Source organism: Trichoderma reesei, assembly GCF_000167675.1.
Source record: "Trichoderma reesei QM6a unplaced genomic scaffold TRIREscaffold_3, whole genome shotgun sequence".
NCBI classification, from domain to species: Eukaryota; Fungi; Ascomycota; class Sordariomycetes; order Hypocreales; family Hypocreaceae; genus Trichoderma; species Trichoderma reesei.
Window position 1 is genome coordinate 254,559 of NW_006711150.1, and position 24,471 is coordinate 279,029.

General features: G+C 55.0%; 8 protein-coding genes across 8 annotated transcripts; 3 read left to right on the top strand and 5 right to left on the bottom strand.

Annotated features, from left to right (window-relative positions):
• Positions 1 to 446: 446 nt before the first annotated feature.
• Positions 447 to 2,034, top strand: TRIREDRAFT_120337 (uncharacterized protein). The gene is made up of 2 exons (XM_006962561.1): positions 447 to 1,741; positions 1,797 to 2,034. Exons 1-2 carry the CDS (start codon positions 470 to 472, stop codon positions 1,911 to 1,913), a joined length of 1,389 nt encoding a protein of 462 aa, XP_006962623.1. The 5' UTR covers positions 447 to 469; the 3' UTR covers positions 1,914 to 2,034.
• Positions 2,035 to 2,134: 100 nt separating this feature from the next.
• On the bottom strand, positions 2,135 to 2,872 carry TRIREDRAFT_104137 (uncharacterized protein; the record flags this gene model as incomplete). Its single annotated transcript, XM_006962778.1, has 1 exon — positions 2,135 to 2,872. One exon carries the CDS (start codon positions 2,870 to 2,872, stop codon positions 2,135 to 2,137), a length of 738 nt encoding a protein of 245 aa, XP_006962840.1.
• Positions 2,873 to 3,379: 507 nt separating this feature from the next.
• TRIREDRAFT_75189 (AP-3 adaptor protein complex beta-adaptin subunit) lies at positions 3,380 to 5,870 on the top strand (the record flags this gene model as incomplete). The annotated part of the gene is made up of 3 exons (XM_006962562.1): positions 3,380 to 3,419; positions 3,498 to 3,640; positions 3,711 to 5,870. 3 exons carry the CDS (start codon positions 3,380 to 3,382, stop codon positions 5,868 to 5,870), a joined length of 2,343 nt encoding a protein of 780 aa, XP_006962624.1.
• Positions 5,871 to 6,409: 539 nt separating this feature from the next.
• TRIREDRAFT_40775 (uncharacterized protein) lies at positions 6,410 to 7,483 on the bottom strand (the record flags this gene model as incomplete). The annotated part of the gene is made up of 3 exons (XM_006962488.1): positions 6,410 to 6,548; positions 6,695 to 7,196; positions 7,303 to 7,483. Coding segments are annotated over 3 exons (822 nt in total), but the record flags the coding sequence as incomplete, so codon positions are not given.
• Positions 7,484 to 9,265: 1,782 nt separating this feature from the next.
• TRIREDRAFT_104140 (uncharacterized protein) lies at positions 9,266 to 10,551 on the bottom strand (the record flags this gene model as incomplete). The annotated part of the gene is made up of 3 exons (XM_006962779.1): positions 9,266 to 9,988; positions 10,203 to 10,373; positions 10,447 to 10,551. 3 exons carry the CDS (start codon positions 10,549 to 10,551, stop codon positions 9,266 to 9,268), a joined length of 999 nt encoding a protein of 332 aa, XP_006962841.1.
• Positions 10,552 to 12,177: 1,626 nt separating this feature from the next.
• Positions 12,178 to 13,583, bottom strand: TRIREDRAFT_104141 (DNA-binding domain-containing protein; the record flags this gene model as incomplete). Its single annotated transcript, XM_006962780.1, has 3 exons — positions 12,178 to 12,211; positions 12,273 to 13,368; positions 13,514 to 13,583. 3 exons carry the CDS (start codon positions 13,581 to 13,583, stop codon positions 12,178 to 12,180), a joined length of 1,200 nt encoding a protein of 399 aa, XP_006962842.1.
• A 1,951-nt stretch (positions 13,584 to 15,534) lies between these two features.
• TRIREDRAFT_2537 (uncharacterized protein) lies at positions 15,535 to 16,576 on the top strand (the record flags this gene model as incomplete). The annotated part of the gene is made up of 4 exons (XM_006962419.1): positions 15,535 to 15,628; positions 15,927 to 16,249; positions 16,325 to 16,373; positions 16,446 to 16,576. 4 exons carry the CDS (start codon positions 15,535 to 15,537, stop codon positions 16,574 to 16,576), a joined length of 597 nt encoding a protein of 198 aa, XP_006962481.1.
• A 487-nt stretch (positions 16,577 to 17,063) lies between these two features.
• On the bottom strand, positions 17,064 to 18,147 carry TRIREDRAFT_56872 (serine/threonine phosphatase; the record flags this gene model as incomplete). The annotated part of the gene is made up of 3 exons (XM_006962781.1): positions 17,064 to 17,521; positions 17,589 to 17,843; positions 17,961 to 18,147. Coding segments are annotated over 3 exons (900 nt in total), but the record flags the coding sequence as incomplete, so codon positions are not given.
• Between the last annotated feature and the right edge of the window lie 6,324 nt (positions 18,148 to 24,471).

A 24,471-nucleotide genomic window follows, 5' to 3' on the forward strand; every position in this document is an offset into this window, starting at 1 on the left:
AGAACGAACTATGATTTGTAGCAATGCAATCAGCCTTCCGTCTGCCGAAAGAAGAACTCGTTTGCTGCTGCAGTAGGACGACTGTGTAAGCCGCTCGAGGCAGCGCAGTGTATAAGCGATCACAGAATTAGAGTCTGTTTACATGGGTATATCAACAACTGAACTTCCACCTTTACAGACTGCATCAAAGAAATTCAAGACTTTCCCAGTCATTCCAAATCATGAATAATAAGCGAAACATGAACAATGAAATTCATTTTTCGCATCATACGCGACAATAATCGACAGGTGCTCTGTTGCTTGTAGGGTGGCGTCACGTGATGAGAGTTTCTGCGGCAACCTTGTCCCGTATTTACATGCCACTTCTTGGGATCTTCGGAACCCCCACGACAGACGAACCATTTCCGTATCGCCAGTGTTTTCCACAATCCGCACATCGACAGCGCAAGTGCGCGCTGCATCCTCCAGAATGGCGTACAACCCTCGAGTGAGCATCATACCGGCCTCGCAGCAACAGTCACGGTCCAGGAAAAAGGAGGAAGAGGCCGACGCGTTCATGCGCCTGCCGGACCGCGAAATCGTGGGCTGCATCACCGACATTGGCATCAACTTCACCATCGCCGACCTGCAGAAGCCGAATCCCGCGCACGTCCAGCAAATATTCGAGTGGTTTGCCGAGCTTCTTCTCAATGCGACGCGCGAGACGGTCGAGCCGGCGATGCGCGCCGCCGCAGAGGACGTTTGCGGCGAGTTTGCAGACGTCATTTCGCCCGACACGCGCAACCTGATGGGCTTCTTCGTATCGCTGAGGCGGTTGTTGGTGGAATGCGGCATCCAGGACTTCAGCTTCAACGACCTCTACAAGCCGACATACGAGCGCCTGGTCAAGATCTTTAGCTATCTGATCAACTTTGTGCGGTTCCGAGAATCCCAGACGAGCGTCATTGACGAGCACTATAACAAGGCTGAGTCGATCAAGACGCGGATCCAGACGCTGTACGCGGAGAATCAGGAGCACGAGAGCAGGCTGGAGGATATGAAGAACAACCGGCAAGCGATGGAGGCACAGGTGCGAGAAAAGACGATGCGAAACGAAGAGCTTAAACGACGACTGCTCGAGCTCAGGCGGAACCAAGAAAAGGTGGCGGCGCGACTGGAGGAGGCGAAGCAGAAGAAGGGCGAGTTGACGACCGTGCTGGAGCAAAAGACGCAGGAGAAGATCACACTCAAGCAGGAGAGCGCCAAGCTGCGGCCATATGTGCTTCAGAGCCCATCGGCCCTCCAGCAGAATCTGACCGAGTTACGGGACATTCTCAACAATGACAAGACGCGCATCGATTCTCTGGACCGGCGGGCACGAGCGCTTCAGACGTCGGCAGATTCGTTTGCCGTTGTCGCAACGGACGTCACATCCTGCATCAAGGTCCTGGAAGAAATTGCGATGGAGATGGCGAAAGAGGAGGAAGAAATGGCCAAGAACACGAAGCAGCGCGAGGCGCTCTCAGAAAGAGGAAACAATGCTCGCGAGGTGGAACGAGCCGAGCAGATGCTCAAACGACAGCTTGCCAAATGGATGGAGCGGACGGAGAAGCTTCGCGAGCAGAGCAACCAAAAGGCGCAAGACGCCAAGGAGAAGATGCACGAGCTGCGGGCAACGCACAAGCGGCTGACGGAGGAGCTTACGGACAAGGGCAAGGAGATGGAGATTCGACGAGTGCGGATTGAGCAAACGGAGAAGAAGGTATGCATGAGTCTTGGCCCGTGTCGGTACATGAAGGGCTACTAACGGCTAGCAGATGCTTGATCTGAAGGAAAACATTGAGAACGAAGTCCACGCGGCGTACGACGAGTACCTCAAAATGGAGGCTCACATCAAGCTATACATTACCGAGATGGAGCAAACAATTGGCTAACCGGAGACTCATCTAATACTTTGCTTACAAGGTACTATTCGGCTGTATATATCGGGAATGTGGAAACGACATGGGAAAAGGCTGCCAGGCGCATATTGATGGAGATACCACGGATTGGCGTTGGGTTGGGAGGCTTGACATGCATCTTTGTTTTCAATGTGGGATGGTTATTGCTCGAGCATGACTATGGGCTAAGGGAAATGAATACTATCTGATTTTGCTCAAGATGTTTGTGCCCTTTCTCTATCTTCTTGCCTTGTAAATTTGAACCAGCGACTGAGCACCGCTCTTATGGGAACCGTCCGCCCACTGTATTCACCATTGCTATTCACACCACTGCCACTCAGAATGGGTATCTTTTCGTCCAAAAACTCATCCAATGTCGTAAGCCCCTTTGCCCCTCTAGGCTCAGCCATGGCAGCTCTGAAGGAGTTCCTCGCAGCCGCCTCGATAAAGTACGCAGCCGTGGTGCCAATGCCCTGGGCAGACCACTCGGTTCCACCACGGTGAAGCTCGAGGAAGCCATATACGAGCAACAAGGGTGTGCCCGTAGGACATCGTGAGTCGGAAATGTCCAGGTCTGACAATGGAGGAGGCGGGATCTGGGAGTCTGAGGCGGAAAATGTGCCGAGGTAAGCACGGAGATGCGTCATGCTAGGGACGAAGAGCAGACGGATGTGGCGCGAGACGGCGGTTTGGAGGAGGGATTTGCGTTCGAGGGGATGGAGAGAGGATGAAACATTGACAGCTTGTTCTTTTTCGTCTTGTTGATTTTGCTCGGCTGTTTCTTGATGCAAGGAGAGATGCTGGAGTGTAATGTCTTCGACGAGGCCCTGGATGAATGTCTCTTTGGGCCAGCCGATGAGGATCGTGGTTGGGTATCTGTGGTGGTCGATGATGTACTCGAGGAGTTCGGAGGGTGTAGCTGGTGAGAGAACGATGGGATTTGGAGGTGACATTTTATGAACAAATTTGTGTTTATCGAGAAAGTGAGAGGCGTTATGGGATTGTTGTCGTGTAAGTGTTCGATCTTATATGGTGACATGCTTGGCCGCTATGGTGATGTGCAGGATTTCATCACTCTGGAGGTGTAGCCGGGAGCTATACAAGCGTCTTAATGCAATTTGAGTAACGACAAACTTGAAAGCTATGATGATACTGGGTATCTTTTGATCTGAGTTGGCGATTCAGTCTATTATTGTAAAGACTGCCCAAATTTGCCAGACAATGCAATCCTCTAAAACAGAACCAGCAGCTTGGAGTTGTAGTGAGGTGACACTAGACCGCAACTGGACTGAAGCTGTTGCACCACCAACTTCGCACGTCATCTCCTCTGCACGCCAAACAGCACAGAGCCCATAATACCTAGTAGATACACCACCAACTCGCCAGCTCTCTCCTCACAGCTTCAGCAACAAGCTCCCCCAAAAGGGCCTTTTCCCTCTCGCCAGGCCCGGCCAGAGACAATGGAGTCAATATCGAGAATCTCTGGCCTCCTGGAGGCTGGTGAGCAACCGCAAAAGCCCCCGCGTTTCTGCTTGATCCGACGAAGCTGACTTCACCTGCTTTTGCGCCCAACTCCAGCCAGAGAACTCACCCTCGATGCCGCCCAGGCGACGCGCGGCGTCCGCACAACCTCCAAGACGCTGGACCGCACCCAGATGCGCAAGCTGCTCGACAGCCGCAACGACCGCGAGGTGCTCGAGGGGCTGCGGCGTGTCATAGCTGTGCGTTTCTTCCGCCTTGCGATGCCCTTGCACGTATCCCACCGACTCTAACATGCTCTCGCTGCTGCAGATGATGTACCGCAACCACAAGACGCTCCCCTTCTTCTCCTCCGTCGTCAAAAACGTCGCCTCGCCCAACTTTGAAATCAAGAAGCTCGTCTACATCTACCTCATCCACCATGCCGAGCAGGAGCCCGACCTCGCCCTGCTCTCCATCAACACCATCCAAAAGTCGCTATCCGATACGAACCCCCAAGTCCGAGCCCTTGCGCTCAAGACCATGTCGGGCATCCGCGTGCCCGTCATCAGCCAGATTGTGTCGCTGGCCATCAAGAAGGGCGTCGCGGACATGAGCCCCCTTGTGCGCAAGGCCGCGGCTCTTGCGATTCCCAAGTGCTATCGCCTGGATCCGAGCCAGTCGCCTCAACTGCTGGAATATCTGGCCACGCTGCTGGGTGATAAGCAGTACTATGTCGCTGGCGCGGCTGTGTCGGCGTTTGTGGAGGTTTGCCCCGATAGGATCGATATGATACACAAGCATTACCGTGGCCTGATTAAGAAGGTCGTGGACATGGACGAATGGAGCCAGCTTGCTACGCTCAAGCTGATGACATACTATGCCCGGAGATGCTTCCCACGGCGAACTCAGCCAATCCCAGAAAATGACGCCCCTCAGGCGCAGACGCAGACGCAGACCACCATGGATGACTTTTACGGAGAAGCAAGCGCATCCAAACCCACCACGCAGTCGACCTCGCTGGATCCTGACCTGACTCTGCTATTGAACGGAATCAAACCTCTTCTGCAAAGTCGAAATTCGGGCGTCGTCGTGGCCGTCACAAGGTGTTATATGGACGTCGGCACACCAGAATACGTCAAGCTCGCCATAGGGCCTTTGGTCGCCCTGCTGAGAGGGGCTCAGGACATTCAGCAGATTGCATTGTATAACATTGTGTCTGTGTGTCTTGTGCGTCCGCTCGACTTTGTCAAGTATGCAAGCCATTTCTTGGTCAGGGCAACGGATACCGCGCCCATCTGGGAGCTCAAGCTCGAAGTGCTGGCGCTCATCTTCCCCCACAGCCCAGTACACGTCAAGAGCCTCATTCTGAAAGAGCTGGAACACTTTTCTCAGGGCTCCAACAAGGCTCTTGTGCGCGAAGCTGTCCGAGCCATTGGCCGTTGCGCGCAAGCAGATGCCGCCACGGCTCCCAGGTGTCTGAAACTGCTCCTGAGCCAGATCACAAGCCTGGACGGAACGCTGGCTGCGGAGTCGCTGACGGTCATCCGGCATCTCATCCAGCAAGACGCAGAGGCTCACGCAGGGACAGTCGTGCGCCTGGCCAAGAACCTCGACTCGGCGACTGACCCTCAGGCGAGAGCAACAATCATCTGGTTGGTGGGCGAGTTTTCCGGCCTGAACGGCGAGGACAACATTGCCCCAGACGTCTTTCGAATTCTTCTCAAGGACTTTGCGAGCGAATCTGAGGCGGCGAAGCGCCAGATACTGCTTCTCGGAGCAAAAGTCTACCTACATCACCTGAACCGCAAGAGCGAAGCCGAGAAAAACAGAGCAGGAGAGGAGGACCCTCCCGTGGAAGAAGAGAAGCACCCCATTGAAAGATTATGGGACTACGTGCTGCTTCTGGTGCGGTACGACGTGTCCTTTGATCTGCGAGACCGAGCCCGCATGTATCGTGCCGTGCTCTCCGTGCCGCAGCTCGCCACGCTGATGCTCCTCGCGCCGAAGCCGGCTCCCCAAGCCCCGAGCCCCTCTGAGTCGAGAAAGGGGCTCCTCTTGGGCTCATCGACGCTGGTCCTCGCTGGGGGCGGCGGCCTGCACGGTCTTAGGGGGTACGAGACGCTGCCTGACTGGGTCGAGCCCGGCAAGGAGCCTGATCCGCGGCTGCGCGAGCCGGAAAGAGACGCTGCGACGGCACGGTACAATAGCGATAGGCCGGCGGTGGCGGCGGCGGCTGATAAGCTCGATGAGGTGGTGCGGTCGGCGCCTGCTTGCAAGTCGAACGGGCTTGGAGAGGGTTTGAGGACGAAGACGCTGGATGACTGGCTTGCCGAGGAGGAAGAGGAGGAAGAGTCTGAGGAGGAAGAATCAAGTGAAGAGGAAGAGAGCGAGGAGGTGGAGGAGGATGATGATGATAGTAGTGACGAGGATGATGAGGAAGAGGACGATAGTGACGATGACGGCGAGACGGATAGATTGGTCAAGTCATGATGTTTAGGAGGGAGGACCATTTTGCACATAGATGGATACAAAAGTCATTGTAAGCGAGACTTGTCGTTTACTCTCGCTAATTCAATGTGTGATACAAGTTGAATATAATCTATCATAAGGCGGAATCTAATCATCTGCTGGCCACTCAATCAGACATGTCCTATCTGGTTTCTCTCTCATTTTCCTTTCGCGTAGCCAGAGCTGTAGGAGGGTAAGAAAGGGATCAAAAATCTGTAACGCCATCTAAACCAAGATGCAACAAGGCCGACATGTATAAATCCGTTCAACATCTCTCTGCTTCTCATTTCTTTTCTCTTCTTCCACTTCTTATACATTCTTTTCACAGCTCGTCACCATCGTCTTCACATCCATCTTCTTCATACAAGGACAAAAAAAAAAAAAAACAAGCTCAACTTCTTCCTTAAGAATCAAGCATCCGTCCGAATGCCCTCAGTAGACGACCCCCCCTGCATCTTAATCTCCTCACCATGCCCGTCGGCAGCGGCCCCAGCAGCCCGGATCTTCTGGCGGTCCCGGCGCATGGCGGGGAAGAAGATGCCCGGGTGGAAGACAGTAAGCAGGAAGCTGGCGACGAAGACGAGGGTGCTGTCGAGGACGAGGAAGCTGGCCTGGTCTTGCATGATTTCGTTGCCCCAGCCGCCGGCCATTTCAGCAATACTTTTACCCAAATTTATCAGCTTTATTTTCATATACCCACGATACTTCTCTTTTTGTGGTTGGTTGAGAGGGGTGAGAAAATAAAAGGGAAAGGGGTGAGTTTGAAAGGGGGGCTTAGATGAGAGAGAGGGGGGAAAAACACATACCGGTAGATGCATCGGATCAGAATGACAAAGAAAGCAGTGGAAATGGCATAGCGAAACTTTTTAAAGTTGCCATCATGCCAGAGCCTCCAGCCATCCGTGCTCTGCGCCTCGGGACGAGCCAGCCACCTCCTCACCCGGACATAGTAGTCCACGCTGAGGGCGCCAAAGACGACGAGCACGACGACCTGCAGCGAGACGCCGGCAATGATGGCCTTGTTGCCGCTCTCCTGCAGCTTGCGGTTGGTCTTGCCGCCCGCGGCCGCGATGCCGCCGCCGATGGCCTGGACGATGAGGCAGCTGAGGTCGGCGGGCAAGAAGATGATGGGGTACCAGCCGGGCTGGATGCGGGAGGCGGAGGCGTTGATGTTGATGGCGACGTGCTTGAGGGTGAGGTAGATGGAGACGCAGATGAAGGTGGGCGCGAGGATGATGGCGCAGATCTGGAGCTGAAAGGCGCCGTCGTTCCAGGGGTTGGAGTGCAGCTGGATACGGCCGATGTAGCCTATGAAGGTGTAAGCATATATATACAGAGGTCATGTATGAGGTGCAGACGTGAGATGGAGATGAGATGGAGATGAGATGTGGATATCTGATGAGTAGGTACATACCGAGCATTTCCAGCAATAGGCCAATGGAAAGGCCAATGGCATATGTGTACGTCTTCTTCCATATTCCCAGCACCAGAGAAGCCACGGTCAAGAGGCCAAAGACAATGGCAAAGAAGATGCCGGACCCGAGATTCGGATAGTAGCCCAGGACCGTGGCCTCGACCGGGCACAGGGCCGACACCTCTGTGCAATCTTGCGGCATTGCGTCGGATGTGATGAATTGCCTCCTCACCCTCTCTCTCTCTCTCTCGTTATACCAAACCGAAGGACCTCTTTTCAGATGGTTGTAAGCGTATGGCTTAGTAACGTAACACGATGTGTTTTCGCCTGTCCTACTTCACACACGGTGCCTGGAATCCTTTCGCCCCTGGATGGATCTCGTCGTCGGGTTTCGGAGTCCGGAAGCTTTGGTCCTGGTAAGTTGCAAGACTGTTGTGCACCAAGCAAGCAACAGTTGCTGTCAAGAAACTGAAAGGCTGACAAACAGCAAACACAATCCTTAAACGACAAGGCTGAAGTACAAGAAGAAAAGAGAGAAAATGGAAAGACGCAAACGACTGGGAGGGTGGGAGGGACGGGCTTCAGCGAATATAAGTCGCATCCCAAACATGGAGTTCAGCAAAACCCCGAAATCCCAGCCAGCAAAAAAACGACCCGACTCCATCCAAGCAAGCTAAACAAGGCGCGAAAGGGCGAAAAATGCTTGGCAACTCCTTCGATTCATATCCTTGCGGGCTGCAAATCGTCAGCCTCTTTGGCCCCAACGCTAAAACTCGACATGCAATTCGCCCATTTGCTGCTGCTTCTCCTCCCTCCCCTCCTTTGCACAGCCCAGTCTGTCTGTTCGTCTCGTCTTCGTTTGTTTCATCCGCATGGCAGCGTTGCCTTGTTCCGACGGGGGTGTGGAAAGAGCCGCATAACCTTATCTGCTTGAAGATACATATCACCGGCTCGGTTGCTGGAGGGTGTCTGTGTTCTGCAGTCGCATCGAGATTGTGCTCCGATCGTCAGATTGCCTCCGATGCTGTCGTGACGATATCTCTTCACAACATAACACCCAACGTCATCATCCACCAGTTAGTTCTCTGTAATAACAGAAGACTCGCCCGTCCCTGTCAGCATCTTGTCGGGTGATGCCTAATCCCCATGCCACCATCCAGTCCAACTGGCCTCAACAGCCAACCAAGCCGCAGCCGCTGCCGTGCCGCAGAGAAAAGCAAACGCCACCTCCGAGCTCATCAGCGAATCCACAGGGCGCAAAGAGGGCGAGGGAATACGCGTACTTCGTAAAACGAGCCGCCTCCGTGTCATGTTTAGCAGCAACAAGATTGTCGGTTGCTGCATGAATCTGGGCTTTTGCGAGGGTTTGGGGGAAATCCGCAGGAGTTCGGGTTCGGCGTAACTCTACAGCCCACCTGTGATAAGTAGTAAAAGTACGTAGTGGGTGCGAGGTGACTAAGCCGGCCGTTGTCGTACGGACTTTGTGTCGATGGGAGCGAGTACGCGTACCTCTTGTGTGAATACGGGCGAGTCATACGCGTAGCCGTAATTCTTCTATACATGTACAACTACGATGCTCTCCCAAGAATACGAGAGAGTGATGGGATTCGCATGTTCATATTGATGGCAGTGTCTAATGCGGCTTTGACTTGTGCTTTTGATCTTAGACGCTGTTGTCAATTTGTCGGAAAGTCCAATCAATCCATCGGCTGACGATTCAATAACAGCAACGCAACAACGTTACGATTCTCTCGGCGCCGACATCTAGCAAGCCATCAACTACCTACCTCTCATGCAGCTTTACAACTGTCAAGTCCGACCGAGACATTCACCCGGTCAATGAGATGAAAGCACTGGCCAATCTGTGCTTAACTCGACAACTCATTCCACCACAGCCTTCAAGTATAAGACCAAGCCCACCAGAAGCAATCAGATTTATTAGGTAGTTCTATCGTGGTGCGTCTTACTCCTCTTTCCCCCCAAGAAATCTATACACAACCGAAAAGTCCCGATCCTTGCAGTCCTCCCTCTGCGCCGCCTTGTCGTACATGTCAAACGCCAGCTTGCCCAGCTCCGTCCTCGCCTGCGCCGCCTCGGCCGCCACCAGCGCCAGCCTCAGGTCCTTGCGCATGAGCGAGATGCCGAAGCCGCCGCGGTAGTCGCGGCTCGCCGGCGCCGTCTCGACGACGCCCTTGACGGGGTTGTTGACCTCGCTGGGCCAGCACCGGCCGGTGCTCACGTTGAGCACGTTGGCCAGCGTCTTGGGGTCCAGGCCGCACCGGATGCCCAGGTTCATGGCCTCGGCCGTCGCGATGTTGTTGAGCGCCAGCAGGTAGTTGTTGGCCAGCTTGGCCGACAGCCCCGCCCCCTGGGCGCCGCAGTGCAGCACCTTGCGGCCCATGAGCAGCAGCGTCGGCTCGACGCGCGGGAGGATGTGGGCGTCGGCGCCCAGCATGAAGGTCAGCGTGCCGGCGGTGGCGCCCACGACGCCGCCGGACATGGGGGCGTCGACGAAGGTGCCCTGCCCGGCGTCGGACACGGACTGGGCGACTTGGCGTGAGGTGGTCGGGTCGATTGTTGAGCAGTCGATGAAGATGCGGTCCTTTTTGGGGAGGATGTCTGTCAGGATGGATTCGTAGACGCCGCGGACGTGGTGCGGTTCTGGTAGGCAGGTGACGACGGTGTCCTGTACACGTTATCAGAATTGCGTCTCAGCTAAAGCATGTAAGTATGAATGGTAAGTGTGTAAGGGATGCCATCTTGAAGATCGGCCTCCTATATCATATAGCCATGCCACCGTCCCAACTGAAGCTCGACATCACGAAGATTCCCAAGATGACAATCCGGTAATCGGGGTTGGGAGACGCGGTTACGACAGTCATAGCTCCTTCATCACTTACAGCGTCCTTTGAAGCATCATGCGCACTCGCCGCAATTTCCACCGCAGCGCCGTCAGACTTGGCCTTCATCTCGGCCGAAAGGCCCTCCATGGCCGTCGGGTTGACGTCAAAGATGGCCACCTTGTCTGACGGCTTGAGCTTGGACTGCAGGTTCTTTGCCATTTGGTAGCCCTATAGCCACTGTCAGACACAAGTAACACTTTTTTCAATCATGGCGACGTGAGAGATGAGATGAGAGCTTTACCATCTGGCCGAGACCGATAAAGGCATAGTTGTCGAGCCGCCTCTGCGTGCTGGCGAAGCCTCTCCGGAGCACCAGGCTTCCTAACCGTGTGACTGGTACTCTCATCATGAACAATCTAAACAATCTCCCCAGGTGCAACAAAGTCGATTTCAACCGCAAATCATAGAAAGAGAACAAACGAAATGAGAGAAAGAAAAGGGAGACGGAAGCTGTTTACCGGTAAGACAACACACACACACACACATACGAATGGCCGAGGCCATCCGAGACCCGAAGACGGTTGCCAAGTGTGGGGGTGGATTCTCTTCCCCGCGAAAGCCGCACATTGCCGGTGCCAGCCATTTCCGGGGGAGGAGGCTCCTCATTGGAAGCCCAGCATTTCGTGCCTACAAGCAAGTAGTAGTAGCAGTACTGGGGTGGTACGGGGTGCGCAGGTGACCGTTGCTGCTGGGGTGCATGTCGTCCGCAGGTACTCGTAGAATTGCGACACCGGAGATGGGGTGGGGAGAGCTTGAAGCTGCTTCATGTTGTTTGTGAGGCGGTGGACAAGCCACAACACCTGGAGTTGTGTAGGTATCACGATGCACAGGCGTCGAATTGCAATTGAGCATTACTGAGCGCGTGTTCATCGTGTTGTATTGAATTTACTGCGGCATTGGACAATTCACTCTGAAAAGGAGATGTTTTCGGCTGTGTGTTTGCATGAGCTGGGGCAAAGCGTAATGTCCCCGCTGACTTCAAGTTGAATCCATAACATCTGTCAACTGACAATGCTTCAACTACCCGACAATCGCAACTATTTCGAGATGATTGAATGCAGCAAATCATCATGCCAGTCACCTACAGAGCTGGCATCCATGGAATCTGCAATCGGATAGCAGGCCACCGCCGCCTTGTACATATTTACCCCAGGGTAGCACACGCCGTCACACAAAGCGCAGCACTTGAAGTGGGATTCTTTCACTGTCATTCGAATTCCGTATTACACAACCCCCATCACCGCCATCCAGCATCTCATACCATCCCTCTTCTCTTCTCCCACATACCCTCCATGAAACTCCGGGTAAGGTATCGCCCACCGCCTTCGACCAAAAAAAACCCGTCCGAGGTTGTTTCAGGCAACAAGACAAATCCAATCGTCCAACCTCTCTTCTCTCACAGCTCAGAGGCTTGAATACGCCGCACAAGGCCATTCAGCAAGCAATCTTCCAACCACCCTCTCCTCCCTCCTCCTCCCCCTCCTCCTCCTCCTCCTCCTCCTTCTGCCCGCTACGAATGATCCCTGAACCATCCACAGGACTCCAATAGGCGACAGGTGAAGTCGGGTTCGCAGCGAGAGTGGTAAAGAAAGATAGAATCAGGAAAGGGTGCCAGTATGTCTAACAGAGAAGGAACTCTCGCACACGCGACTCAGAAAGAGAGAGGAGGAGAAGATGGGAATGGGAAGACGCATGTTTGCGGGTGGGGAGCTTCACCACCTCCCTATGTTGTAAAGAAAAAAAAAAGAGGAAATAAAGAGATAATCACAGATTAAAGATGACGGAAAAAGAAAACAAGGAAGTAGAGAGCGAAGAAAAGGAATACAAGGAAATGAAACAAGAAGAAGAAACACAAGAGAGAAAAAAAGCCAAAAACCGCGCCATCCCAGTCCTCATTCAGCCGCCATAAAGATCAACAGATTTTACGCAACACAAAACATGACACGCGGCTGCAGCCTCGATGATATATCATTTATAGCAAGTTTGCGAGCCACGGCACAAGTGCTCTGCAAACAACCAGTCAGCATCTTCATCGAAGCGCAAAAGGGAAAAAGGAAGAACACATACCCGACTGCGACTGTGGCGCCAATGCCAAACAGGGCCCTCTTCTGTATCCTGCCCTTGCGCACTTCCACCTCCGTCTTGACCTTCTTTGAGCGCGGCGCGTCGCCGGTCTTGTCGTCTCCCTCGGCAGCCTCGTCGTCCTCGTCGTCGGCGGCCTTCCGTTTGCTCTTCGCAGGGGCCTTGCCCTGAGTAGTCTCTGCCTCGGCATCCTCGTCGGCCTTTTCCGCCGCCTCCTTGTCCTTCTGCACCATGGACTTGGCGGCGTCCATCATCTCGGCAATCTCCTCGGCGGAGGGCGGCTGGCCCGCCGTGAAAGGGATGTGAGGTGGGACATCTGCCTTGCTGGAACCCTCAGCCTTGTCCCTGCTCTCCAGAGTAATGGCGGGCTCAAATTCCGACGATGTCAAGAGACCCTCCGCCGTCTCTCCCTTGGTCTCGCCGGTGGTTTCTGCATCGGCACTCGGCGTCGTCTCTGCAGCCTCAGCCTTGGATCTGGTGGTGCGCTTTCGGGGAGACGCAGGTGCGCGCCTCGTGGCGCTCTTGGTAGGGCTGGCCGAGCGGTGGCTGCGGCCGCTGCGGGTGGTCGTGGTGGCCGAAGGCGACAACTGCGGACCGGCCTTGAGGCGGTCGAACTTGGGCGGCGCGGTGATGTGCTTGGGCGAGGCATCCGCGGGCTGGGTGGTGGAGATTTTGGAGGGGTCGAGCAGGGCCTGGATCCAGATGCTGATGTTGTACTCCTCCGCCAGGGCGAGGGCCGCTTCCGGGGGGATCCAGATGTTGCCGGCCGTCTCCTCGGGGCTCGTGGTGGGCTGGGCTTTGATGAACCTGCGCTCGGCCTCCTCCTCAGCGGCCGAGGCGTAGGGGAACGTGGCCTTGAACATGCCCGTCGCGGAGATGTAGCCGTCAAAGCTGCGGCGCATCAAGAAGTAGCTGTTGGGGCTGGACTTGAAGATGCCGGACACGATGCCCTTGGGCAACGGCGCGCGCAGGTGTGCGTAGTCGAAGAAGCCCAGGGCGTCGGCCTCGGCCTCCTCGTTGCCGACCATCTTGGGCGTCAGCTTGGTCTGGCCGAGGCGACGGCGCGACACCAGCTCCGAGTCTGCATCGTCGCGCGTCAGTGCTTGGATTCCGAGGTTCGAGGGAGGGGCGCAATTGGCGACGAGCCAGCGCGCGGAACAAGACGGTGGGAGATGACGTTTTGTTTACACACAAACGGAGCGCAGGGGGAAAAACAGCCAACTTACAAGGAGGAATATCCTCAACCAGCAGCGGATTCCGCTTGGCCGGCAGCGTTCTTCCTGCGGCGGGGGCCATTGTGTGTTTCTGCAAGGCCACGGATACGGCGTAACGGTTGTCGCGGCGCAAATGCGTGTCGAGGGAGGCGGTCGAAGCTACAGAAGCAACTCCTTACAGGCGACTAAGAGTGCAATGCGAGACAACGAGGCGCGCGAGAGTCAGACCGTGCCTGCGATTGAAGCCCTGCGGTCAGCCTTGGAGCGCAGCCTTGCGACGGAGATGCGCGCACGAACGATGTGCAACGTACAAAAAGTCCCAAAAAAGCGACGGTTCCCGAGATCTCGTCCTGGGCAACGGCGGCGCGTCGGGCGAAGGAGAAAAAAAAACAGGGCCAATGCACCCGGGTTCAATCAGAAGCAGACGGACGAGGCGGATTCGACCGGGACGCGGCTGAAGCGACGGGCCTTGACGAGGGCGAGTCGCAGCAGACGAGAGGCCTGGGGGGGTTGGTTTGCTGAGATTTGAGGGCTACTAGCAGATGGAAAAGGGTGAAGAGAAAGATTCCCTCGCGATGGTGGGCGAAGAGTCGCGCAAATTGCTGGGAGCGCCTGAATGCGGCCTGGTCTCTCCGCAGCCTGTGGGCTCTTTGAGGTCTGGTGCTAAGGCATGCCAGCCGGGAGTACAGGCACTGTGAGCTGCGTGCATGTACAGGGTACCGCGTTTCCGGGGAGGGTGCGTGGGCTCTAGTGCCGTTTTGGGGCTGGGTTCGGTGCCCTTTTGGTGCCGCACGGCGCTGTTGGGGTGCAGAGGGGCGGCGGCGGATGACCAACCGAAGCACGCTGCAGCCACGGGCGTAAGTACCGGGTACCTCGGGGGCGCTGCAGTGCGTGTAGGGGTCCTGGAGGGTTCCAGGTTCCCTGGGATTTATGGGGGCCTCTCGCTGAGAACACGGTAGCGTCCCGGCCAGCGCCCAACAGAATGGGCAGAACGAACCCGTTGCAGCTCTTGTGGTTGCCGCTAAGTCGAGCAGCTGCCGAATCCAAACAGGCCCCCCTGTTCGTCCAACTCTTTGACAAAGAGGAGAGATACTCGTATGTCTCTGTTGACATGAACGAGCAGAGCCTCTGCCATGTCGCAGCATGACTCAGCAGCCGTACCCTCTGACGGTCGGCGCTGGCTGTATTACTCCGTACTCGACTTGGCATCGGTTCAGGTGCTGTACCTACCGTACCTTATATAGTACCTCATGTGTCACTTTGACGTTGTCTGAGCACAAGCGGAAAACCATGGAAGAAAGGCATTGATCCTCCACAGCTTGAGCAGTCTCAACAATGTTTGCTAGCCCCCCTCATCAAGCATCCGTATTGTCTGTCCATCTGTCCAAAGCCCCCCCTCCCACTGCCCGGCAACCAAGGCCAGGTAAACAGTCCGGCCTGCGACTAACACGGGCCGTTACTCTGGTACCGCTAATTTCACAGGCGCAATAGCGTGCCCTTGGTGTACCGCGCTAGTGCCTGGCAATAACAGCACCAGATCCAATGGGCGCCCCCCATCACTTGACCTTTGACAGCCAAGCCAAGCCAGGACCTGGACTGCCCGGATTGGAAGTGGTGCAGTGCAGCGCAGTGCAGTCCAGGGCATGGCAAGGCATGGCATGGCGTCGTCCCGTCCTTGTCCTCCTCTTTTACCCCTTTGCACCGCAACCCTCCCCTGAAGCCTGGACCACTCCCAGCAGCCGTGCCCCCTCTGCCCAATCACCGCCCGCCCTCCGCCCGCCCCCCACCAGCAGCCCGCTGCCCCTCCATGGCTTGGTTCTGCCTCTATCCCGCCTTCTGACCACTTGACCGACTTGGCTGGGCCATTGCTTTCCTCTCCTTTCGAACCCCATCCCGATCAGCAAGCTGTGAATAGCATCGTCCAAAAACTTTCCTTTGGCTTCCCTTTTCTTTTCGCCTTCTCCTTTGTCGTCTTCTTCTTCTTCTCTTGCTCTCTTGTCCGGCGCATCTTCTAGCCTCTTCATCACATCAAAATGGCCTCCCACGATGACGAAACCATGCCCGAGGAGACTCAGGGCTACAAGCTCTCTCAGCCCAAGCAGAGCATAGCCGAGTACCACCAGATGGGTAGGTGCTTGACAGCTGCTACCAGAAGCTGCGATGACGAGGAACAAGGGCGGAAGACGTGAAGGGGGTTGCTCTGGATCAGCTTGTCTTGTAAACGATGGGCGTGAAGCAACCCGCTCAGGATATCCGTTTCAACGCGGAGATGTGCTTCACGAGCGGGGGACCTCCTGTCCGGGCGAAACATTAGCTGCTTAACCAAGAGCGCCTTCACGTCTCTCCCTCTTCTTCGATTCTCTGCCATTCATTTTCCTCAGAGGCAATTTCCTTTCAGCTTGCTAACCCTTATACACCAACCCAGACGCCGGAGATGAGTCTCTCCAGCGGTACAAGCAGTCCCTCGGCCTCGGCGGCGGCAAGGACCTCTCCGACCCCAACGACCCCCGCGTCTGCATCATCCTGTCCCTGACCATGGACTCCCCCGGCCGCGACCCCGTCACCATCGACCTCTCCTCCGCCGGCAGCGAGACCACGCTCAAGGACAAGCCCTTCAAGATCAAGGAGGGCGCCAAGTTCACCATGAGCGCCGAGTTCAAGGTCCAGCACGAGATCCTCAGCGGCCTGCACTACGTCCAGGTCGTCAAGCGCAAGGGCGTCCGCGTCTCCAAGGACTCGGAGATGATTGTTAGTGGAACCAAGCTTCCAGCGGCGGCGTCAAATCGTTAGGGGGGATCAAAGAGTTACTAACGATTTATATAGGGAAGCTATGCTCCCAACACCGACAAGCAGCCCACCTATGTCAAAAAGTGTAAGTATCCAATTTCAAAGCCATGGCAGATTAGGTGGAAGATTGATGAGCTTTTGGCTGACAACCCCGCAGTCCAAGAGGAGGAGGCTCCCTCCGGCATGCTCGCCCGAGGCCACTACAACGCCATCTCGAGCTTCGTCGACGACGACAAGAAGAAGCACCTCGAGTTTGAGTGGAGTTTCGATATCAGCAAGGATTGGTAGCGGGCAATTGATTTTTGCAATTGCGAAAAGCGTCTGCAAGCGGTGTTCCCACCCCCCCTTTTTATGTTTGCTCTTTGTTGTTTCCCCCCCTCTTCTCTTTTTGCATTCGTCTTATTATGCCACTCCCCCCCCCTTTACCTACCTCTTGCCATATTATGAGATATGAAGATATCTGATTTATAAATGAAAAAATACAACCTCGAATTGTGGGATACAAAACAGCGTGGTTCTCCCTTGATGGAAGCAAAACGTAGCAATGAAATTTGAGCAATGATACGGGTACGGATGGACGTAGAACGATATATTATGAAACGTTCTAGCATACTAGGCTCGCAATTCTATATGATGATCAAGCTCTGTGCAAACTGCTCGCATGGTACATTGCGATACTGGTACAAGTGTATGTATGGTGACAGTGTATATAATCCAACATTGCCTCTTTTTCCACCCCTGCTCCCCTTTCCTCTCTTTCTCTTTCCGCGCTCTGTTATAAAAAGTAGTCGGGCAACGAGTTTCCGTCCGCCGTCTTCTCCATGCCCTGCTGCATGTCCTTATGCTGGTCATTCTCCGGCGCCGCCGCGAAGACGTTGAAGAACCTCTCGCCCTGCGTATTCACCTCGAGCACGCTGGCCATGTTTCCGCACCGGTAGCAGTAGTTGGGGGCGCTCCAGACGGTGCTCAAGCGGTCGTCGTAGAGCACCTGGTAGCCCTCTTGGCAGAGCTGGTGGGCGCGCAATATGTGCGACATGTTGTTGACGGCGAGGAACTTCTTAACGACCTGCGCGCCAAAGGTGTAGCCCGCGCCGCGCGGGGAGAGGGAGAACTCGTCTCGGTCGGGGTCGGGGTCGGACCAGACGAGGTCGGCCATGGGGCCTTCGTGGGGGATTTCGCGGAAGCGGTCTATGATTTTAATTTGGTCGATGGAGTGGATCGAGGGCGAGAGGCCTGCGATTCCGGACATGGTGAGTTACTGAATCAAGGTAGAAACCGTTGGGAAGGTGAGTGGACCTACCTCCGTGGACGCAAAAGATTTGGTTGTCGATGACGACGCTCAGGGTCAAAAAGTCAAACATGTCGGTAAAGTAGTGCCACACGTTGGCGTTGCCGTACTTGCGGGAGCACTCGGTGTAGAAGCCGTACGACTGCGTGACGCCGCGCGACTCGTGGTTGCCGCGGATCAGGTGCACGCGCTCGGGGTATCGCAGCTTGAGGCAGACGAGCAGCGATATCGTCTCGACGCTGAACATGCCACGATCGACATAGTCGCCTGTCCAAGATGTTGTCAGCGCCACAGCGTCCACATATACAACAAGTCCTCCGCCAACACCACAGAGTCTACTGCTGGTATAGCCACACACACACAGAGAGAGAGAAAAAGACGGACCTAGGAAGAGGTAGTTTGTGTCTGGGCAGTAGCCGCCGATTCGGAATATCTCAATGAGGTCGTAGAACTGGCCGTGGATGTCGCCGACGACGGTGATGGGCGCCTTGACGTGGACCACGTTGCTCTCGCGCATGAGCAGCTCCTTGGTTTTGGCGCAGACGGCCTCGATGACGGATTCGGCCAGGAGCTCTTTCTTGTAGAGGCGCGAGATGCACTCGTCGAGATCGACGGAGGCTGAGATTGTATTAGTCTGGCTGTCTGGATGTCTGGCTGCTCAAGTTGATCGACGCTCTTTGGTGTCGTCCTCTTGTCCTACCCTCGCCCCCCCTCCTCCTGCTCTTCCTCTTCCCACATATGCCCTTCCAAGACAAGCAGTGACTCACCTGGTAGCGACGGCATGGCGCTCCCCTACAGAGCGCAAAGTCTCTCTGCTGGGATAGTAGTTATGATGAAGCGGATGGTTGCACAGGCTGCACGTCCATGGACAGGTTCATCCAGGTAAGAGTCTGCGGGCAATGGTGTTTGGAGGGGCCGTGGCTGGATGCACCAACATGGTCGAGGGGCCCCGATGGCCTTTGAATTCCGCTGGTCTTTTGTCCTCTCACATGCAACGAGCCTCAAGCCTCCAGCCCGAGACGAGGGACGGGAGAATAGAAGGGGAGAAAAGAAGAAGAAGAAAAGACTCCGAGGGCGGCGACTTGATGTCGATGGCGATGTGAATGTGGCCACAAAGCAGCCTGGCTGGACCTGAACGGGACTCGTTCGCGGCAAGGCGACGGAGTGCAGGTTTCTGGGGATCCGCTAAAACTCGTCTAGGTACCTTAGCCTCAGTTGCTGAGAAATTGCATCAGGGCCTCGAGTTGCTGGCCAGATAGCGAGGTGGGCAGGGCATCGTTACAGGGCCCGGCAGCGTGGGTTGGCGCTGCTCCCGCCGCTAGCGCGCCAACACCGTTCTGTACCTACTACTACCTAGTATAGGTACCTAAGTTCATGCTGGGAACAACTGCAGGTGGATATCATGGAAGTTGAGTCGTTACGGTACGGTACTTGAGAATCGGGCGAATCTTGGAAGAGACAGTCAGGCATCTTATCGTGTGCCTCGTGTCGGGTGTGGTACCTATAAGTACCTTTAAGTGTCAAATTGCCTTATTACCAGGTAATCATCGAAAGACTGGAGCGCGGCAGACACTCATGGCGCAAGGGACACCTGCAAGTTACAGCTGAGACACCTCGTCATCTCCGTACAACTCATAAAGGATACCAGCACACTCAACTGCCCATTTCGCCATCTCTTCTTAATCTATCTACAAGCATCTTCCCATATAGAGTCCCGCCATGTCTCTCGCCTAAACCAAGACGGCCGCCTCGTTTCGTAGCACTGGCGATTCGTGCGATGCAGGCCGACGGACCTTGTGCAACTCCAGCAACTCCAGCCACAAGCCTCTAGCCGACACACGACGACAGACCAACCGATCCTGAGACTTGACCGCCACTGCTGCCTCTCCCGGAGCAAGTCCAGCCGACTCTTGATTCAAGGTTCAGCACCTTGACGAACCACACAAGCTGCAGGTGCTCTTGCTCTGAATCAGACGCCTCCTGCTGGTGAGAATTTGCGAACATTCAGCATCCGACACTGTAAGGGGACCTTCAGCCACTGTCCGAGCAAGTAACGCTGCACACCGCCACAGAGCCCAACGTACATGTATCGACTGAGAGCTGGAGCCTTCAAACGCATAGCGCAGAACGGTGGCTGTTGACTTCTCCCCTCTCAACTTTTTGCCCTCAGAGCTCCCTTTGATAGATATCTGTCTTTCACTCGCCACGTACATATATCGTCTTCTACCCATGCGCGCCCTCCCGCGGCCTTTGAATCAACGCTGAGCGCACCAAAAGCCACACCATCATCTCTCATCGTCGTCCATCTCGAGCGACCTTAGCGACGGCTAAATCCCGGAGCGCAGCTGAGACATACTACTGCTACACTCTGGTGGCCTGTGCGCAGCCTCACGTGGCAGCTGATCGAACGCGACTTGCACTCAAACCGTTTGCCCAGTTGACGAACCGGCCGCTCCAGCGCTTCACTCTAGAGCTCATAATCCACGAATTCCCTCGCCTCGTTCGCCTTGTCCAGGATCCCCAGACTCCCGATCTGGCGCATGAGACATCGGTTCGGATCGATCGAAACGGCCTGGGGCGGGGGTTCAGCTCGGTTCAGTTCAGTTTGTAAAGGGGGCTCATCGCCTGTAGGCCGTCTTATCCAGCAGCAAAGGTAGGCCTCATCCTCATCTGCCTCCTGTGCAATGTGACGAGGCGCTGATGTGGATTTGACGCTCAAGGCGACGAGGGCCCTGTCTCATTTCTCAGCTCGTCTTTTCCCTGACTGCCCTTGAAACTTGAGAAGAAAAAGTGATAGTCGTCATCCTCCCTTGTTTCCATATCCTCGCTCACTTACCAGCGAACAACTGCCTCAACCACAGCCCGCGCCACCTTTCTCCTCACTTCCTCACAGTCCGAACCACTTCCCGCCCTCCATTCCACACCACCAGAGGAATGGCCGAGTCTTCAAATGGCCAAACGAGGCCAGCTGACGACTCGCCCTGCTACAACTGCGGCAACAGAGGCCACTGGACTGTTGCTTGTCCGGAGCCGATAAGACAGACTCCTGCGTAAGCTCTTTCCCTATGCCTCCTCTTCATCCTCACTGCCCCAACCCCGATGATGCTTGGACCTCTTGTCTTCGTTTCCAGTTCTCTAACGCACGAGGTGCTTCAGTGGCCTCGCAAACGCCTGGAGAAACGCTCCAGCTGCTGGACATGCCGGCCAAGGGAACAACCGGCATCATGGAAACCAAAAGAGACCAAACAGGGGGCCCATCATCACAAAATATGCGCCTCCTCCCCCTCCCCCTCCACCACCTCCTCAGCCGTCTCTGGGCCATGGCGCAGCTTCCTATCCGCCCCTAGCTGGACCATCATATCAGCAGCCAGGGCCACAGTTTCCGAACCCTTACCCCCATTACCAGCCGGGTCCGCACTACCCAACCGGCTATGGTCCTCCTCAGTATCCGTCGGCGCAGTATGCCCAGCCGCCCTACGGTACAGCTCCTCCTCCAGTACCAGTAGGCTATCCACCTCATCCTCAAGGCCCATCGGCACCAGGAGCACCACCTGGGGCACCACCTGCGTCATATCCACCTCCCTATGCTTCATACCCGCCTCCTGGGCCGTCTAGCACGCCCTCCTACCCGCCTCCAGCGGCGTACGCGCCGCCATACCCGCAGCAACCGTACGCACCTGCACCAGTGCCTTACCCCGTTCACTCCGGGCCTGCGCATTATCATCCTTCCTCCAAGCCTCCGCATGCAGCTCAACCCAGTCATCCTCCCCCCAAGCCTCCGCATGCAGCTCAGCCCCATCGTCCCCCTTCCAAGCCGGCGCATGCTGCTCAAACCCATCATTCTCCAGCCGCGCCGAGTCAAGCCCTTGTTCACTCTCTTCCGCCAAAGCCTCCTCGAAGCATTCATGCGCAACAGGATGGGCATCTTGACAATAGGAACAAACGAAAACACGACCGTCACGGCAAACACCGTGATAGACGCAGAGACCAAGGCTCCCGCCATCGCTCTTCCAACCAGAAGACGCAGAATAAGGCAAATCGTTCAAACCGCTCGAATCGTTCCAATCCTTCTGGCTCAGCTGCTAGATCCTCACAGAAGCAATTGGCCTTGGTCAACACAGAAAGCACCAAAGGCGGTACCCCTTTGCCAACAAATGGCCCAGAGCAAAATGCCCGTGCCGAGTCCCAATCTTCCAACCCAGGCTTCCAGCAAGTTCCTCCCGAGTCAAACGACATGGAGGAATCCCGGCACCAGGATGATCAGTCTAATGATGGAAGGCCTGACGATGAATCGCATACAGCCGATGAGGTATGTAGACAATCTTCTCAACGGCGGCCATGGATTCGTAGCAATTTTGGTGGAATAGTATGCTAAGTAGCTTGTGTTATAGTCTACCCACTCTTTCGGTAGCGACGAAGCTGGAGACCGTGGGAAGCCGCCTCAGGATGACGAGGCATCGTCAATAGGAGATGGCGAACAACATGTACACCGCCCCCAGGTTCATGAAGACGCCGCTTCGACCCCTGGCAGCATCACTCCTGCCGTATCTCAGCTCAACGGAAAGCACAAGCGCCGAGATGACGAGTCGGAAGATGAACGCCGGCTCAAGAAATCAAGATCTACATCATCGTTCACGAACGGCACAGGCGCTGCAGTTGGTAATCGCACAGAAGCACAATCTACCACCGAGCTGGAAGCCCGGGATGGCGAGGAGCAGGCTGTGCAAGACGACGACGTTACTCTTCCCCCTCTGGATCGTCCATCTCGGTCGCGGTCAAAAGAGCGGCATCAGAGGCCAAAATCTAGGAATTCGTCGGTCTCTAGTCGATCATCCGACTTGAATTCCCTGGAAGCCGAGCTTTTGGGGCGACCGGCCAGGCAAAGATCTCCTGCCGACAGCGGTGTCCATCAACGGCAAGATCGTTTCGCATTGCCTAAGACGCAACGCCGCCGCCAACAGAATGTTGATTCGGCTTACAGGTAAGGACAGGGAGCTCCCTCTCTCGATCCGGGATTGTGAGGTTTCTAACATGTGTGTAGTCGCCGCTGGTGATGTTTGGGATCCTTCTCACACCCTTTTCCCCGTCTCTCACGCCACCGCTAAAGCTTCTATCCCCCTTTAAGAATCGGCTCTTTTCAACGCCGGTGCCGTTTAGAGCCCTGGCGTGAGGGCACGTTGACTTCAGCCTTTCTCTTCGCGAGAGCTTCTCTGGTTCAAGGTGCTCTCCCTTTCCTTTGTTATTCCTCATCTGCATGGACATTGTGGATTTCCCCGCCAGAACACCTGCCATTGGCATATTGCCGGTAGTTGTTCTTGTTAGTCTCACGGCTGGCCTCACGGCCAGCAAGGGCTCTTCTGCATTAGCGGCGTTTCGTTAGATTTCACGAGGTATGCGTGAAAAGCCTTGAAATGATTTTCTTGATATTGCTACCTGGAGGTACTGCACAGCTTGGATGCTTAGCCATGGCCTTGATATTTTCTTGAATCCAATGAGGGGCATAGCACCCACTTGAACACCATTGACGGTCTTCCGACTTCATTCCCCGTCTTTCAAATCTTTTCTGCACACTTTGAGTTCATCCGTGAGGTGCTAGTTCTACTTTTCCGTTGCAATTCTCTGTTTGGCTATGCAGGCTGGTCTGAACACTGATAAGGCCCTTTCTCTGTCTTCCGCGCATTCGGTCGTAACTATGCAGGCTCCAACTCAGAGTAGAAACAAATACAATGCCAAAGATGAACACTTTCCAGACTATTCGATATGCTGATCACATGCGCATATCTTGCTCTATCGAAGCCTCAGACTTGATTGGCTGAAGAAGATGCTTGAGCAACGATATCGGACCCCTGGAGAACATGATCCGGAGAGGGGAAGCTGAACCAGAGTTGCAGTGAGGATTTGGTGAGTATCGTTGCAGGATTCCCTATGCTGGAGTCGTCACACCGGTGCAGCAGTGTCTTTGCTCCCAGTTTGATCACGCCTTGGAGCATGTGATCATCAAAGGCTGATGTCGACATCGACATCGCCAGCTATTACTGGGTGTTTAACTGACGGGGCAATTCAGGGCTCATGCAGGACATGTCGGAGGAAAGACGCAAACGGAAAGGCCAGAGAGCATTTAATTATAGAACCAATAACAACAATGGAAAACCCATCCGCTAATGCCAGCTTCCTGCAGGGCGCCTGCGTGCTGTCAAGCCGCCGTTGATCAAATGATTCAGGCTGGGCGTGCAGGTTTTTTGCTTTGGCAAGGATTGGAGAATTGGAAGCCCAAGAGTTCAAGGGTGCAGTTTTAGCGTGGGCGGGAGGGGGGGGACTAGAGGGTGCAGTAGCTCCCGCTTGTGCAGCAGCAAGTGGCAAGCATCTTGCTGGGCTGGTGTGTTCTTATATGTTAGGTTTTTGGGTTGGGAGGGTCAAAGTAGGGACAGGTAATACAGGGTGTGTTCTATTGCTATTGACCATGGACCCTGCATGTGTGTGCGAACTGTGAAGGCGTCGCTTTACCAGTACCTAATGAGTCACAGTATCTAATGATACGGCATTGAAGATTGGTTGTATTAGAGGCTTGTCATGCCGAGATGGATGCTATTACGTGTATACTGCTCTACCTCGACAGTGTGGATGCTTCTCTAGATGAAAAGCTGAAATTGTAGCAAGGCATTGTAAACGTTCCCAAAGCTCTCCTCAAAGCAAAGACTCCGCTAGATACTAGACAACGAGTAAAGGAAGAAATGAAGCTGAACAAAAGGAGAAACCCCAAAAAGCAAGAATTAGTAATAGTACATGTACGAGTTGTCAACGGCAAGTGCCAAGACATGGAAGGGGGAAGGAGCAGCCTTAGCTAATCGACATCAAGCTGGCAACTTGAAGAGATGGAAGCTCAAGCAGCAGAAAG

Bases quoted from the DNA above. Each gene is read 5' to 3' on its own strand.
- TRIREDRAFT_120337 (XM_006962561.1), top strand. From the start codon at position 470: ATGGCGTACAACCCTCGAGTGAGCATCATACCGGCCTCGCAGCAACAG. The intron at 1,742-1,796 runs GTATGCATGAGT...AACGGCTAGCAG, and splicing joins TTGAGCAAACGGAGAAGAAG to ATGCTTGATCTGAAGGAAAA.